We start from the raw sequence: 13,959 nt of genomic DNA on the forward strand, positions 1-13,959 counted from the left end.
TTCACATTTTAAACACATTTTATCCAATACAGCTGCAAAAGGACACATTAAAGATAACCACGGAGGAAATGATTCATTTACTAGACGCTGCAAACGATACACTTAAGAAAGTTCAAAACATAGCTGATAAATCTCTGAATGAGATGCAGATGTACCTTGAACAGTGTACAACGGATCTAAATTCACACATAGACATGTGTAAACAGAAACTTGATGACCATACCGCCAAATGTACATCTGATATAGATGAACATGCCATCAAGACTTTGGAATCGACCTATGAGCAATCTAGTAAAGGTATTTCTTATTTTGTGTTCGCTGTAAGTTCTCTATTAATAACTCCGAATGTATATTTCGTATAATTAATCACGTTTTTTAAACCCTTTACTAAATCTCAGTTTGCATTGTTAGTTAATCGCTTGTTTGATAACAAACTATTTAAAGAAATGTTAGTATGTTTGATCATAGTCTGAGGGTTGAAAACAATTTTGCGATTATGAACGCTATGGGCAAACATAAAAACATTCGTATATACTATAGTGTTGTCTGTTTAAAATTCAGTTATGCGTATAAAACTCGTGTATTAGATTTTTCTGATTGGAATTGTTAAGTATCGCGCATTTAGCCTTACTAGAAAACAAATTCACTACATTTACCCAATGTTTCCTTTGTGCATTCCATGATATGTTCTGTTCATGTAAAAAGTTCAAGCTCGAAGGACAGCACACAACGCAATTTCAGTTCTTAATGTTTGTTAGCGTATTCCAGAGTCATGAAACAGGAGTATATAGACACACAGATCGACAGAATTGATAAGGATCAGTAACTTGTAAAGTCGCTTTAATTACAGACAAAAAACTTTTAAGAGATGTAACAATTTAAACGTTCAAATAATTCTGTCGAGCAAAATCAGAAAATACTTCGGACTAATTTTAACACCGATTAAGACATGCAAGTCGGTTGTTTTTGGTGATCGTTCTATGAGCCGAAAGCTTAAAAAATATTTTTATATCATATGCAGTTAAACGTTATAGTAATAATTGCACCCCGAGGAGAGTTCTTTCAACATGATTAATTTCAATGACATATTATTAAGCTATTGATATTTACAATGTAAAGCACTGTTCACTTCATCAATAGTATTGTTATTGAATACCTGTATTGAGGGATAACTTTGTAATCATTTGACATAGGTTTTTAAAACGTAATAGAACATAGCATCTGTTGACGGATTAGCACAGCGTGTCCGTTTATTTCCGAATTAAAGCATCACACACGTGGTTGAAATTTGAAGTGATACGTTGTTGATTTTACTGGTCGACGAATTAAAAAAAACTACGATTGACGTTTGTAGCTTCGTGAAAAAAATGTTCAGATACATAACCACAATTTAACCTTGAAAAAACGGTCAACCGTATGCCATACAACTAGGTAAAACATGTAGTTACACAAAACAGCTGTAAATAGACTACACACACGCTAATATTCTGACAGATATGCTTTTGAACTTGCAAACGTATATGTATGGATCTTAAAAATAACTTTGAATATTCTTTTTGAAAAATCGCCCACGTTTGAGCATTTGTTTTAAACATAAGTCTGATTTATCTATTTAAATTAAGTATTTTGCAATAACAATAAAATGAAAGGCATTAAATAATAATTCCTATTTTTAAAAGTACATCAAATATAAACGATGGAACCGAAATGAGACCAATTAAATCTTGGTGTTAACGCAGGTATGTATGTATGATTGCCGACTGACATTTTAACTGTATGTGTTTTAATGTTTGTCTACATCCATACGATGATTGACTGTGTGCACAAAAATGCGCCTCTGAACTTTGTTCTTTATAAGATACCTATATAAATTTAACCGACGAAGTGCGCCATACAAACAAATATGACACACATATTCGTACATTTATTGACCAGTGAACTTTTATGATCATCGTTTGTCCGTTCTTCGTCAACATTTTGCTTGAATGCCCAGCCTTTGAACAAACATGGCCAGAGTATTATTTCCAATTGTATTTCCGGGATATAAACCGGGTTATAAACTGGGTCACTTGGGATGAAAAACAAGGCAACACGGTCGAATTGAAGAAAGAGCTAATGAACACCATGAAGTCAAATATTAAGCAGAATCATCATGAAACTTCCTCAGAGCGTTGTTCCTTATGATATCTCGACAGAGTTAAAAATACTAATAGTATATATTGAAACAGTGTTGTGTTGCGAAACTTTAACAAACGTGGCATAAGGCAATGCCTATACGATTTGGTTAATTAAGCAGTGGTTAATTTGGTTCTAATGCAACTTACATTGCTAGTTATTTATGTTTTTACAAAACGAGTATTACAGTATTCTTGTGTAATATGTAGTTTTCGATCAAAGTGTTGTTTGTGGGCACGCGATTGTGAGTACACAATAATATGGGATTTTGTGCGAAAGCTCTTTATGCGTTTTAATTTTAGTATATAATATATTTTAGATATAAACGACGAACTTTATTAGATTGTTGAAATGTGTGAACATAATTAAGATCAACTTGCATTATTTTCATAAGACACTTATACATACATTTGAAAATCTGGAGTGGTTAATCTTTAACTATTTTGATCTTGAGGTTCTAGATTTGAGTCCATGCACAGGAGCGTGTTAAATTACTGCCTTTCAGAACATACATTAGGATTTTCTGATGTCTTATATTTGTAGACAATTTCTTTAATTTAGTATTAGTAATTTAGTATTAGTATTTTTTAGTAGTAGTAGTAGTAGTAGTAGTAGTAGTAGTAGTAGTAGTAGTAGTAGTAGTAGTAGTAGTAGTAGTAATAGTAGTAGTAGTAGTAGTAGTAGTAGTAGTAGTAGTAGTAGTAGTAATAGTAGTAGTAGTAGTAATAGTAGTGGTAGTAGTAGTAGTAGAAGAAGTACTGTAGTGGCTGTAGTATAATATGAATTGCTGTTGTTATATTATCATGGTTATTAGCATTATTGATGTTCATGTTTTTTCGTCAATATTGTATTCTTGCAAAACGAAATGCACATGTACATTTCAGATTTTCGCGGACATTTAATTGAGTTGTATACGACGGAGATGAATACTGTGTCTGTTTTGCCGCTATGGCTGGGTCTTGACAAACCCATCTTTGACATTTTTGTGCAACCGAAATTCAGTCTTTACAATATTGAGAAAGATGGATCTCGAAATAAAACAAACAAAGCGATTTACCAATACAAGGACTTCTTTTACAATGATATAAAGCTCAAACGTGTGTTTGTTCAAGGAGACCCCGGAATAGGAAAGTCTACATTCCTAACTAAACTTGTGATTGACTGGTGCAACACAGTTTCTTGTTGCAATCCTGATTACAAGGCTACATTTAGCGATGCTGATACTTTGAAGGACTTTCAATTTCTGTTTCACATTTCACTACGAGATGCCAAGGGTCAGCGTGAGGTTGTAGAAATGATCAAAACACAAATAATTGACAACATTTTCACGGGTGCTAAACAAACGAAAGCATTTGAGCTTTTACACCAAATCCTTGAACGAGAGACTTGCCTCGTAACTATGGATGGACTTAACGAGTGGACTGATCATTTGAATCAGCACGTTGTCCCTAGAATACCAAGCTCTCATACAAACTGCGTTTCGCTAATAACAACACGACCATGGAAAATGGCGGACGAGCGGATCAAAGTTTCTGTTATTGACAGACTGCTAGAAATTGAAGGCATAACAGATTCAGAAAAGCTAACAAAGCAATTAATAGTCAGTCTTCAGACTGCTAATAAACTGACACACACTGATTTTATGACATACGTTAACGAACATCACTTTATGCATTTTTTTACGTCGCCCTGGCTGCAGGAGTTGATAGTCAATGTATGGATGAGCAAAACGGATGTTAAAGGCTCATTGTGTGAAATAAATTGTATTCTTCTAGACTCACTATTTAAGAATGCCAATGCGACAGAGGGATCTTTTAAAAACGGGTACTCGATTGAGTGTTTATCAAGTACGAGATATATAAAGAAACAAATGAAAATATTTGATGCACTTGCAAATGCTGCGTTTCAATTTACATTTTCATCGAACACATCTCTAACGTTCAGTGAACAGGAATTAAGGAAATATTTATCTAAAAAACAATTGCAGTTTTGTCTCAAGGCTGGTGTCTTAACAGCAAGGTTCAATTCCGTAAAAGTGGCACAGGGTTCGAAATATTCATTTACGCACGAAACAGTCCATGAGTTTCTGGCAGCATTTCATATAGCAAATTCACAGCAAGACATGATAGCAAATTTCAAACCTGAACATAAATATAGTGTGTTAGAAATGAGCCAGACGATTATTTATCTGTACGGACTTCAGTGCGAGACAGCTAATAAACTACTAAACCGTTTAGTAGACGACGAATTCTTCAACGACATAAGTAACGGACTGAGTTTGTACATTAAGCACTATTCGGAAAACTTATCAGCATTTCAGATAGACAAATACACAAAGGAAACCGTTCTAAAATCAAAACGTAATGGTATGAATTACGATGCACGTTGTCTTGCAATATCAGTCTTGTTCCAGCACATGGTTATAGCTGGTTTCAATGAGGCAAAAATCAGTGGTCAGAAGGACATCTTTCTATATTGTATGGATTTCACATTTAATACATATCTACTTGATTCGGAGACAAGAGCATTAAAGGAACTGCTTAGTTTCAACAAGTCAAATGTTCGGTCACTCATATTAGAAAGCAATGTTTTGGAATCAAGCGAATTACTGTCAGTCATGCAACAGTCAAAGCATAGTCTTCAACGTTTAAAGACTACAGTGACCCCGGAAATTTATAAAGCCTTACATAATTTGAACATACAGGAACTATATGTTATCGGACAAATCGACGAATCACCATTTTCCAATGTTCTTCCGTCTTTGTCTAACTTAATGTTTTTATCAATAGAAGACTCAAATCTTTTTGAGCAAACAGTTCTTCCTGGCACAATAGAAGATGTTTATTTGCTAAAATGTACTTGTTCGGCAGTGTTTCTTCATCGCCTACTCGTGTATTTAGTATCAGTACAACATGGTGTTAACTTGTATTTGGAAGCTGTAACTGTTACGGATCCCAATACGCAAATTTTCCTGTCAGAATTATTGTTAAGCGATATGACAAATATCAAACTAAGTATTGAACACGGCAATCATGCTTTATATGATACACTGCGTTGTACATCTATCAGAGAACTGTCCCTGCATACTATTGATGATGTCTCATTAGCGTCAAAGATTATGTACACTCTCAAGAAATTGACAAAACTTTATTTGTGGGGTACTTATAGTGAGCGATGTACTTTACAACTGCCTGCTACATTACAATGCATATCATTGCAGGAAGTTGAATGTACAGCTGAGTGGCTGTGCAGCTTGTTGATTGCGCTTTCTTCATTAGATCATTCTGTAGAGTGTGAGCTGTGGAATGTTGTATTGCAGCCATGTGCAGAAGAGTGTGGAGACGATTCCCATGTACATGTATCTGATTTGCGGTCTGAAATACTCTCATGTGACATGTCACTAATTGAAATATATTTGAAAAATGGAAGTGTTGAACTGTTTGAAATATTTCGAGGTACAACTATAGGAATCTTAACGCTGAAAACAGCCGAGTGTGCATCTTTAGCATCAAAGATTCTGTATACTCTCAAGAAATTGACAAAACTTTATTTGTGGGGTACTTATAGTGAGCGATGTACTTTACAACTGCCTGCTACATTACAATTCATATCCTTGCAGAGAGTTGAATGTACAGCTGAGTGGCTGTGCAGCTTGTTGATTGCGCTTTCTTCATTAGATCATTCTGTAAAGTGTGAGCTGCGGGATGTTGTATTGCAGCCATGTGAAAACGCCTCTGGAGACGATTCCCATGTACATGTATCTGATTTGCGGTCTGAAATACTCTCATGTGACATGTCACTAATTGAAATATATTTGAATAATGGCAGCGTTGAACTGTTTGAAATATTTCGAGGTACAAATATGGGAATCTTGAATCTGATAACAGCCGAGTGTGCATCTTTAGCATCAAAGATTCTGTATACTCTAAAGAAATTGACAACACTTAATTTGTGGGGTACTTATAGTGAGCGATGTACTTTACAACTGCCTGCTACATTACAATGCATATCATTGCAGGAAGTTGAATGTACAGCTGAGTGGCTGTGCAGCTTGTTGATCGCGCTTTCTTCATTAGATCATTCTGTAAAATGTGCGCTGTGGAATGTTGTATTGCAGCCATGTGCAGAAGCCTCTGGAGACGATTCCCATGTACATGTATCTGATTTGCGGTCTGAAATACTCTCATGTGACATGTCACTAATTGAAATATATTTGAAAAATGGAAGTGTTGAACTGTTTGAAATATTTCGAGGTACAAATATAGGAATCCTGAATCTGATAACAGCCGAGTGTGCATCTTTAGCTTCAAAGATTCTGTATACTCTCAAGAAATTGACAAAACTTTATTTGTGGGGTACTTATAGTGAGCGATGTACTTTACAACTGCCTGCTACATTACAATTCATATCCTTGCAGAGAGTTGAATGTACAGCTGAGTGGCTGTGCAGCTTGTTGATTGCGGTTTCTTCATTAGATCATTCTGTAAAATGTGCGCTGTGGAATGTTGTATTGCAGCCATGTGAAGACGCCTCTGGAGACGATTCCCATGTACATGTATCTGATTTGCGGTCTGAAATACTCTCATGTGACATGTCACTAATTGAAATATATTTGAAAAATGGAAGTGTTGAACTGTTTGAAATATTTCGAGGTACAAATATAGGAATCTTGAATCTGATAACAGCCGAGTGTGCATCTTTAGCTTCAAAGATTCTGTATACTCTCAAGAAATTGACAAAACTTTATTTGGGGGGTACTTATAGTGAGCGATGTACTTTACAACTTCCTGCTACATTACAATTCATATCCTTGCAGACAGTTGAATGTTCAGCTGAGTGGCTGTGCAGCTTGTTGATTGCGCTTTCTTCATTAGATCATTCTGTAAAGTGTGAGCTGTGGGATGTTGTATTGCAGCCATGTGAAGATGCCTCTGGAGACGATTCCCATGTTCATGTATCTGATTTGCGGTCTAGAATACTCTCATGTGACATGTCACTAATTGAAATGTATTGGAATAATGGCAGTGTTGAATTGTTTGAAATATTTCGAAGTACAACTATAGGAATCTTGACGCTGGAAACAGCTGAGTGTGCATCTTTAGCATCAAAGATTCTGTATACTCTCAAGAAATTGAAAAAACTTTATTTGTGGGGTACTTATAGTGAGCGATGTACTTTACAACTGCCTGCTACGTTACAATGCATATCATTGCAGGAAGTTGAATGTTCAGCTGAGTGGCTGTGCAGCTTGTTGATTGCGCTGTCTTCATTAGATCATTCTGTAGAGTGTGAGCTGTTGAATGTTGTATTGCAGCCATGTGCAGAAGAGTGTGGAGACGATTTACAAGCACGGATATCTGATTCGCGGTCTGAAATACCGTTACATGACATGTCTGAAATTAAGGTATTGGTGGAAAATGGCAGTGTTGAACTGTTTGAAATATTTCGAGGTACAAATATAGGAATCTTGAATCTGAAAACAGCCGAGTGTGCATCTTTAGCATCAAAGATTCTGTATACTCTCAAGAAATTGACAAAACTTTATTTGTGGGGTACTTATAGTGAGCGATGTACTTTACAACTGCCTGCTACATTACAATGCATATCATTGCAGAGAGTTGAATGTTCAGCTAAGTGGCTGTGCAGCTTGTTGATTGCGCTTTCTTCATTAGATCATTCTGTAAAGTGTGAGCTGTGGGATGTTGTAATGCAGCCATGTGAAGACGCCTCTGGAGACGATTCCCATGTACATGTATCTGATTTGCGGTCGGAAATACTTTCATGTGACATGTCACTAATTGAAATATATTTGAATAATGGCAGTGTTGAACTGTTTGAAATATTTCGAGGTACAAATATAGGAATCTTGTATCTGGAAAATGCCGAGTGTGCATCTTTAGCATCAAAGATTCTGTATACTCTCAAGAAATTGACAAAACTTTATTTGTGGGGTACTTATAGTGAGCGATGTACTTTACAACTGCCTGCTATATTACAATGCATATCATTGCAGAGAGTTGAATGTTCAGCTGAGTGGCTGTGCAATTTGTTGATTGCGCTGTCTTCATTAGATCATTCTGTAGAGTGTGAGCTGTATGATGTTGTATTGCAGCCATGTGCAGAAGAGTGTGGAGACGATTTACAAGCACGGATACCTGATTTGCGGTCTGAAATACCGTTACATGACATGTCTGAAATTAAGGTATTGGTGGAAAATGGCAGTGTTGAACTGTTTGAAATATTTCGAGGTACAAATATAGGAATCTTGAATCTGAAAACAGCCGAGTGTGCAGCTTTAGCATCAAAGATTCTGTATACTCTCAAGAAATTGAGAAAACTTAATTTGTGTGGTACTTATAGTGAGCGATGTACTTTACAACTGCCTGCTACATTACAATGCATATCCTTGCAGAAAGTTGAATGTTCAGCTGAGTGGCTGTGCGGCTTGTTGATCTCGCTTTCTTCATTAGATCATTCTGTAGAGTGTGAGCTGTGGAATGTTGTATTGCAGCCATGTGCAGAAGAGTGTGGAGACGATTTACAAGCACGGATATCTGATTCGCGGTCTGCAATACCGTTACATGACATGTCTGAAATTGAGGTATTGGTGGAAAATGGCAGTGTTGAACTGTTTGAAATATTTCGAGGTACAAATATAGGAATCTTGAAACTGAAAACAGCCGAGTGTGCATCTTTAGCATCAAAGATTCTGTATACTCTCAAGAAATTGACAAAACTTTATTTGTGGGGTACTTATTGTGAGCGATGTACTTTACAACTGCCTGCTACATTACAATGCATATCCTTGCAGAAAGTTGAATGTTCAGCTGAGTGGCTGTGCAGCTTGTTGATTGCGCTTTCTTCATTAGATCATTCTGTAGAGTGTGAGCTGTGGAATGTTGTATTGCAGCCATGTGCAGAAGAGTGTGGAGACGATTTACAAGCACGGATATCTGATTCGCGGTCTGCAATACCGTTACATGACATGTCTGAAATTGAGGTATTGGTGGAAAATGGCAGTGTTGAACTGTTTGAAATATTTCGAGGTACAAATATAGGAATCTTGAATCTGGAAAATGCCGAGTGTGCATCTTTAGCATCAAAGATTCTGTATACTCTCAAAAAATTGACAAAACTTTATTTGTGGGGTACTTATAGTGAGCGATGTACTTTACAACTGCCTGCTACATTACAATGCATATCATTGCAGGAAGTTGAATGTTCAGCTGAGTGGCTGTGCAGCTTGTTGATTGCGCTTTCTTCATTAGATAATTCTGTAGAGTGTGAGCTGTTGAATGTTGTATTGCAGACATGTGCAGACGAGTGTGGAGACGATTCCAAAACACACGTATCTGATTTGCGATTTGAAATGGTGTCACTTGATATGTCTCAAACTACAATATTGGTAAAAAATGGCAGTAGTGAACTGTTTGAATTCTTTAGAGGTACAAATATAGGAATACTGACGCTAAAATCGGCCGATTGTGAATAATTATCATCACAGATTCTGCATACTCTGAAGAAATTGACAAAGCTTGTTTTGTGGGGGACTTATAGTGGGCGATGCACTTTACAGCTGCCTGATACATTACAATACATATCATTGCAGAAAGTTGAATGTTCAGCTGAGTGGATGTGCAGCTTGTTGATAGAGCTTTCTTCATTAGATCATTTTGTAGAGTGTGAGCTGTGGGATGTTGTATTGCAGCCATGTGAATTCTCTTGCGGAGACGATGCCAAAACACATAGCTCAGATTTGCGATTAGAAATGCTGTCATTTGATATGTCCAACATGACAATTTTTGTAAAAAATGGAAGTGTTGAACTGTTTGAAATCTTACGTGATACAAATATAGGGACTTTAAATCTGTTTACGGCAGATTGCGTCTCATTAGCATCAAAGATTATGTACACTCTCAAGAAATTAAAAAAGCTTATTGTGTGGGGTACTTATAGTGGGCGATGCTCTTTACAGCTGCCTGATACATTACAATGCATATTATTGCAGGAAGTTGAATGTTCAGCTGAGTGGCTGTGCAGCTTGTTGACAGAGCTTTCTTCATTAGATCATTTTGTAGAGTGTGGGCTTTGGGATGTTGTATTGCAGCCATGTTAATTCTCTTGTGGAGACGATTCAAAAACACTAATATCTTATTTGCGATTAGAAATGCTGTCATTTGATATGTCCAACATGACAATTTTTGTACAAAATGGCATTGTTGAACTGTTTGAAATCTTACGTGATACAAATATATGGGACTTTGAATCTGTTTACGGCAGATTGCGCCTCTTTAGCATCAAAGGTTATGTACACTCTCAAGAAATTAAAAAAGCTTATTTTGTGGGGGACTTTTAGTGAGCGATGCACTTTACAGCTGCCTGCTACATTACAATTAATGCCATTGGATAAAGTTGAATGTTCAGCTGATAGGCTGTGCAGCTTGTTGATTGCGCTGTCTTTATTAGATTAATCAGTAGGTTGTCATTATTTGGATGTTGTATTGCAGCCTTGGGAATATTCATCCGGAGGAGATTCCCAAACACATGTATCTGATTTGCGATATAAAATGATGTCACTTGATATGACACATATGACAATTGATGTGGAAAATGGCAGTGTTGAACTGTTTGAAATATTGCGTGATACCAGTATAGGGATCCTGGTACTGAGAACGGCAGATTGTGCCTCATCTGCGTCAAGGATTATGTGTACTCTTTAGAAATTGACAAAGCTTTTTTTGTGGGGGACTTACAGTGAGCGATGTACTGTACAGCTGCCTAAGACATTGGAATGCATATTATTGCAGAAAGTTGAATGTTCAGCTGAGTGGCTCTGCAGCTTGTTTATTGCGCTTTCTTCATTAGAACATTCTGTACAGTGTGAGATGTATGATGTTGTATTGCAGTCATTTGAATACTCTTGCGGAGGAGAATCCCAAACACATGTATCTGATTTGCGATCTGAAATACTGGCACTTGATATGACACACATGACAATTTTGGTGGAAACTGGAAGTGTTGAACTGTTTGAAATATTGCGTGATACAAGTATAAGGATCCTGGACCTGAAAAATGCAGAGTGTGCCTGATATGCGTCGAAGATTCTGCACACTCTCAAGAATTTAACAAAGCTTTATTAGTGGGGAACTTTAAGTGGGCGTTATACTTTACAGCTGCCTGAAACACTGCAATGCATATAATTGCAAAAAGTTGAATGTTTAGCTAAGTGGCTCTGCAGCTTGTTGATTGCGCTTTCTCCATTAGACCATTCTGTACGGTGTGAGTTGTGGGACATTCTATTACAGCCATGTTCAGAAGACTATGGAGACGATTCTCAAACACATATATCTAATAAGCGATCTGAAATACTGTCACGTAACATGTCATATATTAAAAATATTGTTTAAAATGAAAGTGCTGAACTGTTTGAGTTAGTTCGTGGTTCAACAATTGGGATCCTGAACCTGAAAACAGCCGACTGTTCATCATCAGCATTAAAGATTTTCTACACGCTCAGGCAGTGAACAGGGCTCAAGTTTTGTGTGTGATTTGGGCACTTGACCACTGCCTGCTTAATTGCACAGCTTGTCGACTACGCTTGCTGTGGCAAAGATTCCCATACATTCTGAATTGCGATCTTATACATTGTCACTTGTTATGTCCAAAATAAAGATATCGATGGAAATTGGCAGTGTTTAACTCTTTCAAATCTATCCTAAAGGAGTATAGGGATATTGAGCCTAAAACGGCCGATTGAGTCTCAATAGCATCATGCATCCTCTAAATGATCAACGTGCTAATAAAGTAAATTGTGCGGAGGTATTATATTAATCAATTTACTGCACAGCTGTCTGCTGGTAACAAGTACACACTCCTAAAGTCCTTGGATAAATTTAATATCATATTTGTAACATACATACAAACAGTTGTGGTGCGTTATGTACTTGTATCTATGTATTTATGCTTAACAACAACATGTCTGCAAGAACCGTGTTGATATCTCAAACATTAGCTTTCTTTATGTGTTGCGCGTGTAAAATTGTTATGTCTGTTTTGTTAATATGTCCTTTACAAAACATTCTGTAAATTATGATATATATATACAGTTTATAGTTTGTTCAGTTTTGTTTGTATACATGTTTGTAGAAATTTAGAAAATATTGTTCATCTAAATTTATACAGATATCACAAAACGATCGATGTTGATAACGATTCCTAATTTAGTACTATGTACAATAAGTATTAATATTCTTTGGTAAAATTACGTCAATGTTTTATTTTGACTGATTATTTAAACAGTATGGCATAAATGTGAATTATGTTTTACCTTCAAAAGGCTTATGTAAATAAATCAAAATTGGTATCGGGTTTTGGGAAATGAATATTGCAAGCATAGTACGTAATTTCGCTTATGTAATATATTTCCCGCATCATGTTATAGGTGCTGAATTGCACTTGTAATTGTTCTCTTGTTGTAGGATGATAAAGATCTATACATTAGGTTTGAATACAGCAGCTCTTTTCTAGTGGAATGTATTGTTTACATTATTATTCTTCGAATTTCGTCATTAATAAATATATTTATATGTATGATGTATATTCTTCACTGACCTGAACGCCGTCTGTTTTACTATGTGAAACTGTTGTAAATATTGTGTATGTTATGAATATATAAAACACATCATTATTGATATTCAAATTGTGTGCTAAAATGTTAATGTTACTATATATATGCATTATGTACATAGCACTGTAATGTCTAGCCTTCCTCATGTTGTCGACTGATGCTAACAGTAACATTTATTAAATGATAAAAATGTTCGGAATCCGTCAAATAACCATGAACTCAGCAGTCGCTTCTAGTCAGATTTTTTATAAATAAATGCTCCGTACTTTTTGATTAAACATTTTTCAGTTTATTGGCAGAATAAATATATAAATGCCTTTGGCCACATACAACAATATACAAACAACAATCTCGCAAATCAAAACTAGACAACAATCATGGCACAAAATAAGAAATACTGTACTTATAGTTCTGAAATGATGCGCTTTTCTATGTATAAGTATTGCTTAAGCAATTATGAACTTAAATAAATCATAGTGTCTAGAGTTCTCTGTGTGCGTAAATTGAATTGGTTACACATTTTAAATAGTTTAAGGAAAGAGTACCTATTACATTTATATATGTGTGCAAAATATTAAATGCGTTATTTGAATGAATTCATTGCAAATGAAATTAGGCTGAGTGCTACTTTTCAAACATAGATTTTTGATAAATGGTCTACAAATGTGGGTTTGTCTTAATTGTGTTGTTTTGTTAACTGTCCCATGCCATGACATGGTTTATCATTTACAATGTCATTTTCAATAGTGACGAATGCATAGCTTGTATTGGCAAGCATTCAATGTGCAATTGATAAATTGCAAGTCAATTTTACTATCAATTAGTACCTGTCAATTAATTTTGAATTGTAGTCACATAAATTGCTGTCAGTTTATCATATAAACTGTCTCATGTATGATTAATACTATTGCGTTTTAAATATCGTTGCATCGAGTGATGTTATAGATTGCTTAATCAAGTATATGAATGTGTACTCTGAATTCTTATTGATCGCACTTTTATGCATATGCAGCTTAAATTTCTTTTGAAATTCTGTAAATGCAAACATTTATGTAATACAATGTGTAAATATGTGAATAGTTTTGGTAGAAATAACATTTAACGGTGTACTGAATATCTGTTGTAAATGCGTTGGTCGTAAAATTATTCATTTTTAT

The 13,959-nt window shown here is 35.7% G+C and overlaps 2 protein-coding genes across 2 annotated transcripts in view; both read left to right on the top strand.

The window, feature by feature from the left end:
- LOC127835792 (uncharacterized) overlaps positions 1 to 13,959 on the top strand; it is a 343,344-nt gene that overhangs the window by 57,855 nt on the left and 271,530 nt on the right. The window lies entirely within an intron of this gene.
- LOC127836585 (uncharacterized) lies at positions 7,003 to 10,298 on the top strand. The gene is made up of 2 exons (XM_052363247.1): positions 7,003 to 8,024; positions 9,222 to 10,298. The coding sequence occupies exons 1-2, from the start codon at positions 7,166 to 7,168 to the stop codon at positions 9,665 to 9,667; spliced, it is 1,305 nt and encodes a 434-aa protein (XP_052219207.1). The 5' UTR covers positions 7,003 to 7,165; the 3' UTR covers positions 9,668 to 10,298.

This window comes from Dreissena polymorpha, chromosome 6, assembly GCF_020536995.1.
Source record: "Dreissena polymorpha isolate Duluth1 chromosome 6, UMN_Dpol_1.0, whole genome shotgun sequence".
Classification (NCBI taxonomy): Eukaryota; Metazoa; Mollusca; class Bivalvia; order Myida; family Dreissenidae; genus Dreissena; species Dreissena polymorpha.

Bases quoted from the DNA above. Each gene is read 5' to 3' on its own strand.
- LOC127836585 (XM_052363247.1), top strand. From the start codon at position 7,166: ATGTCACTAATTGAAATGTATTGGAATAATGGCAGTGTTGAATTGTTT. The intron at 8,025-9,221 runs GTACAAATATAG...AAATATTTCGAG, and splicing joins ACTGTTTGAAATATTTCGAG to GTACAAATATAGGAATCTTG.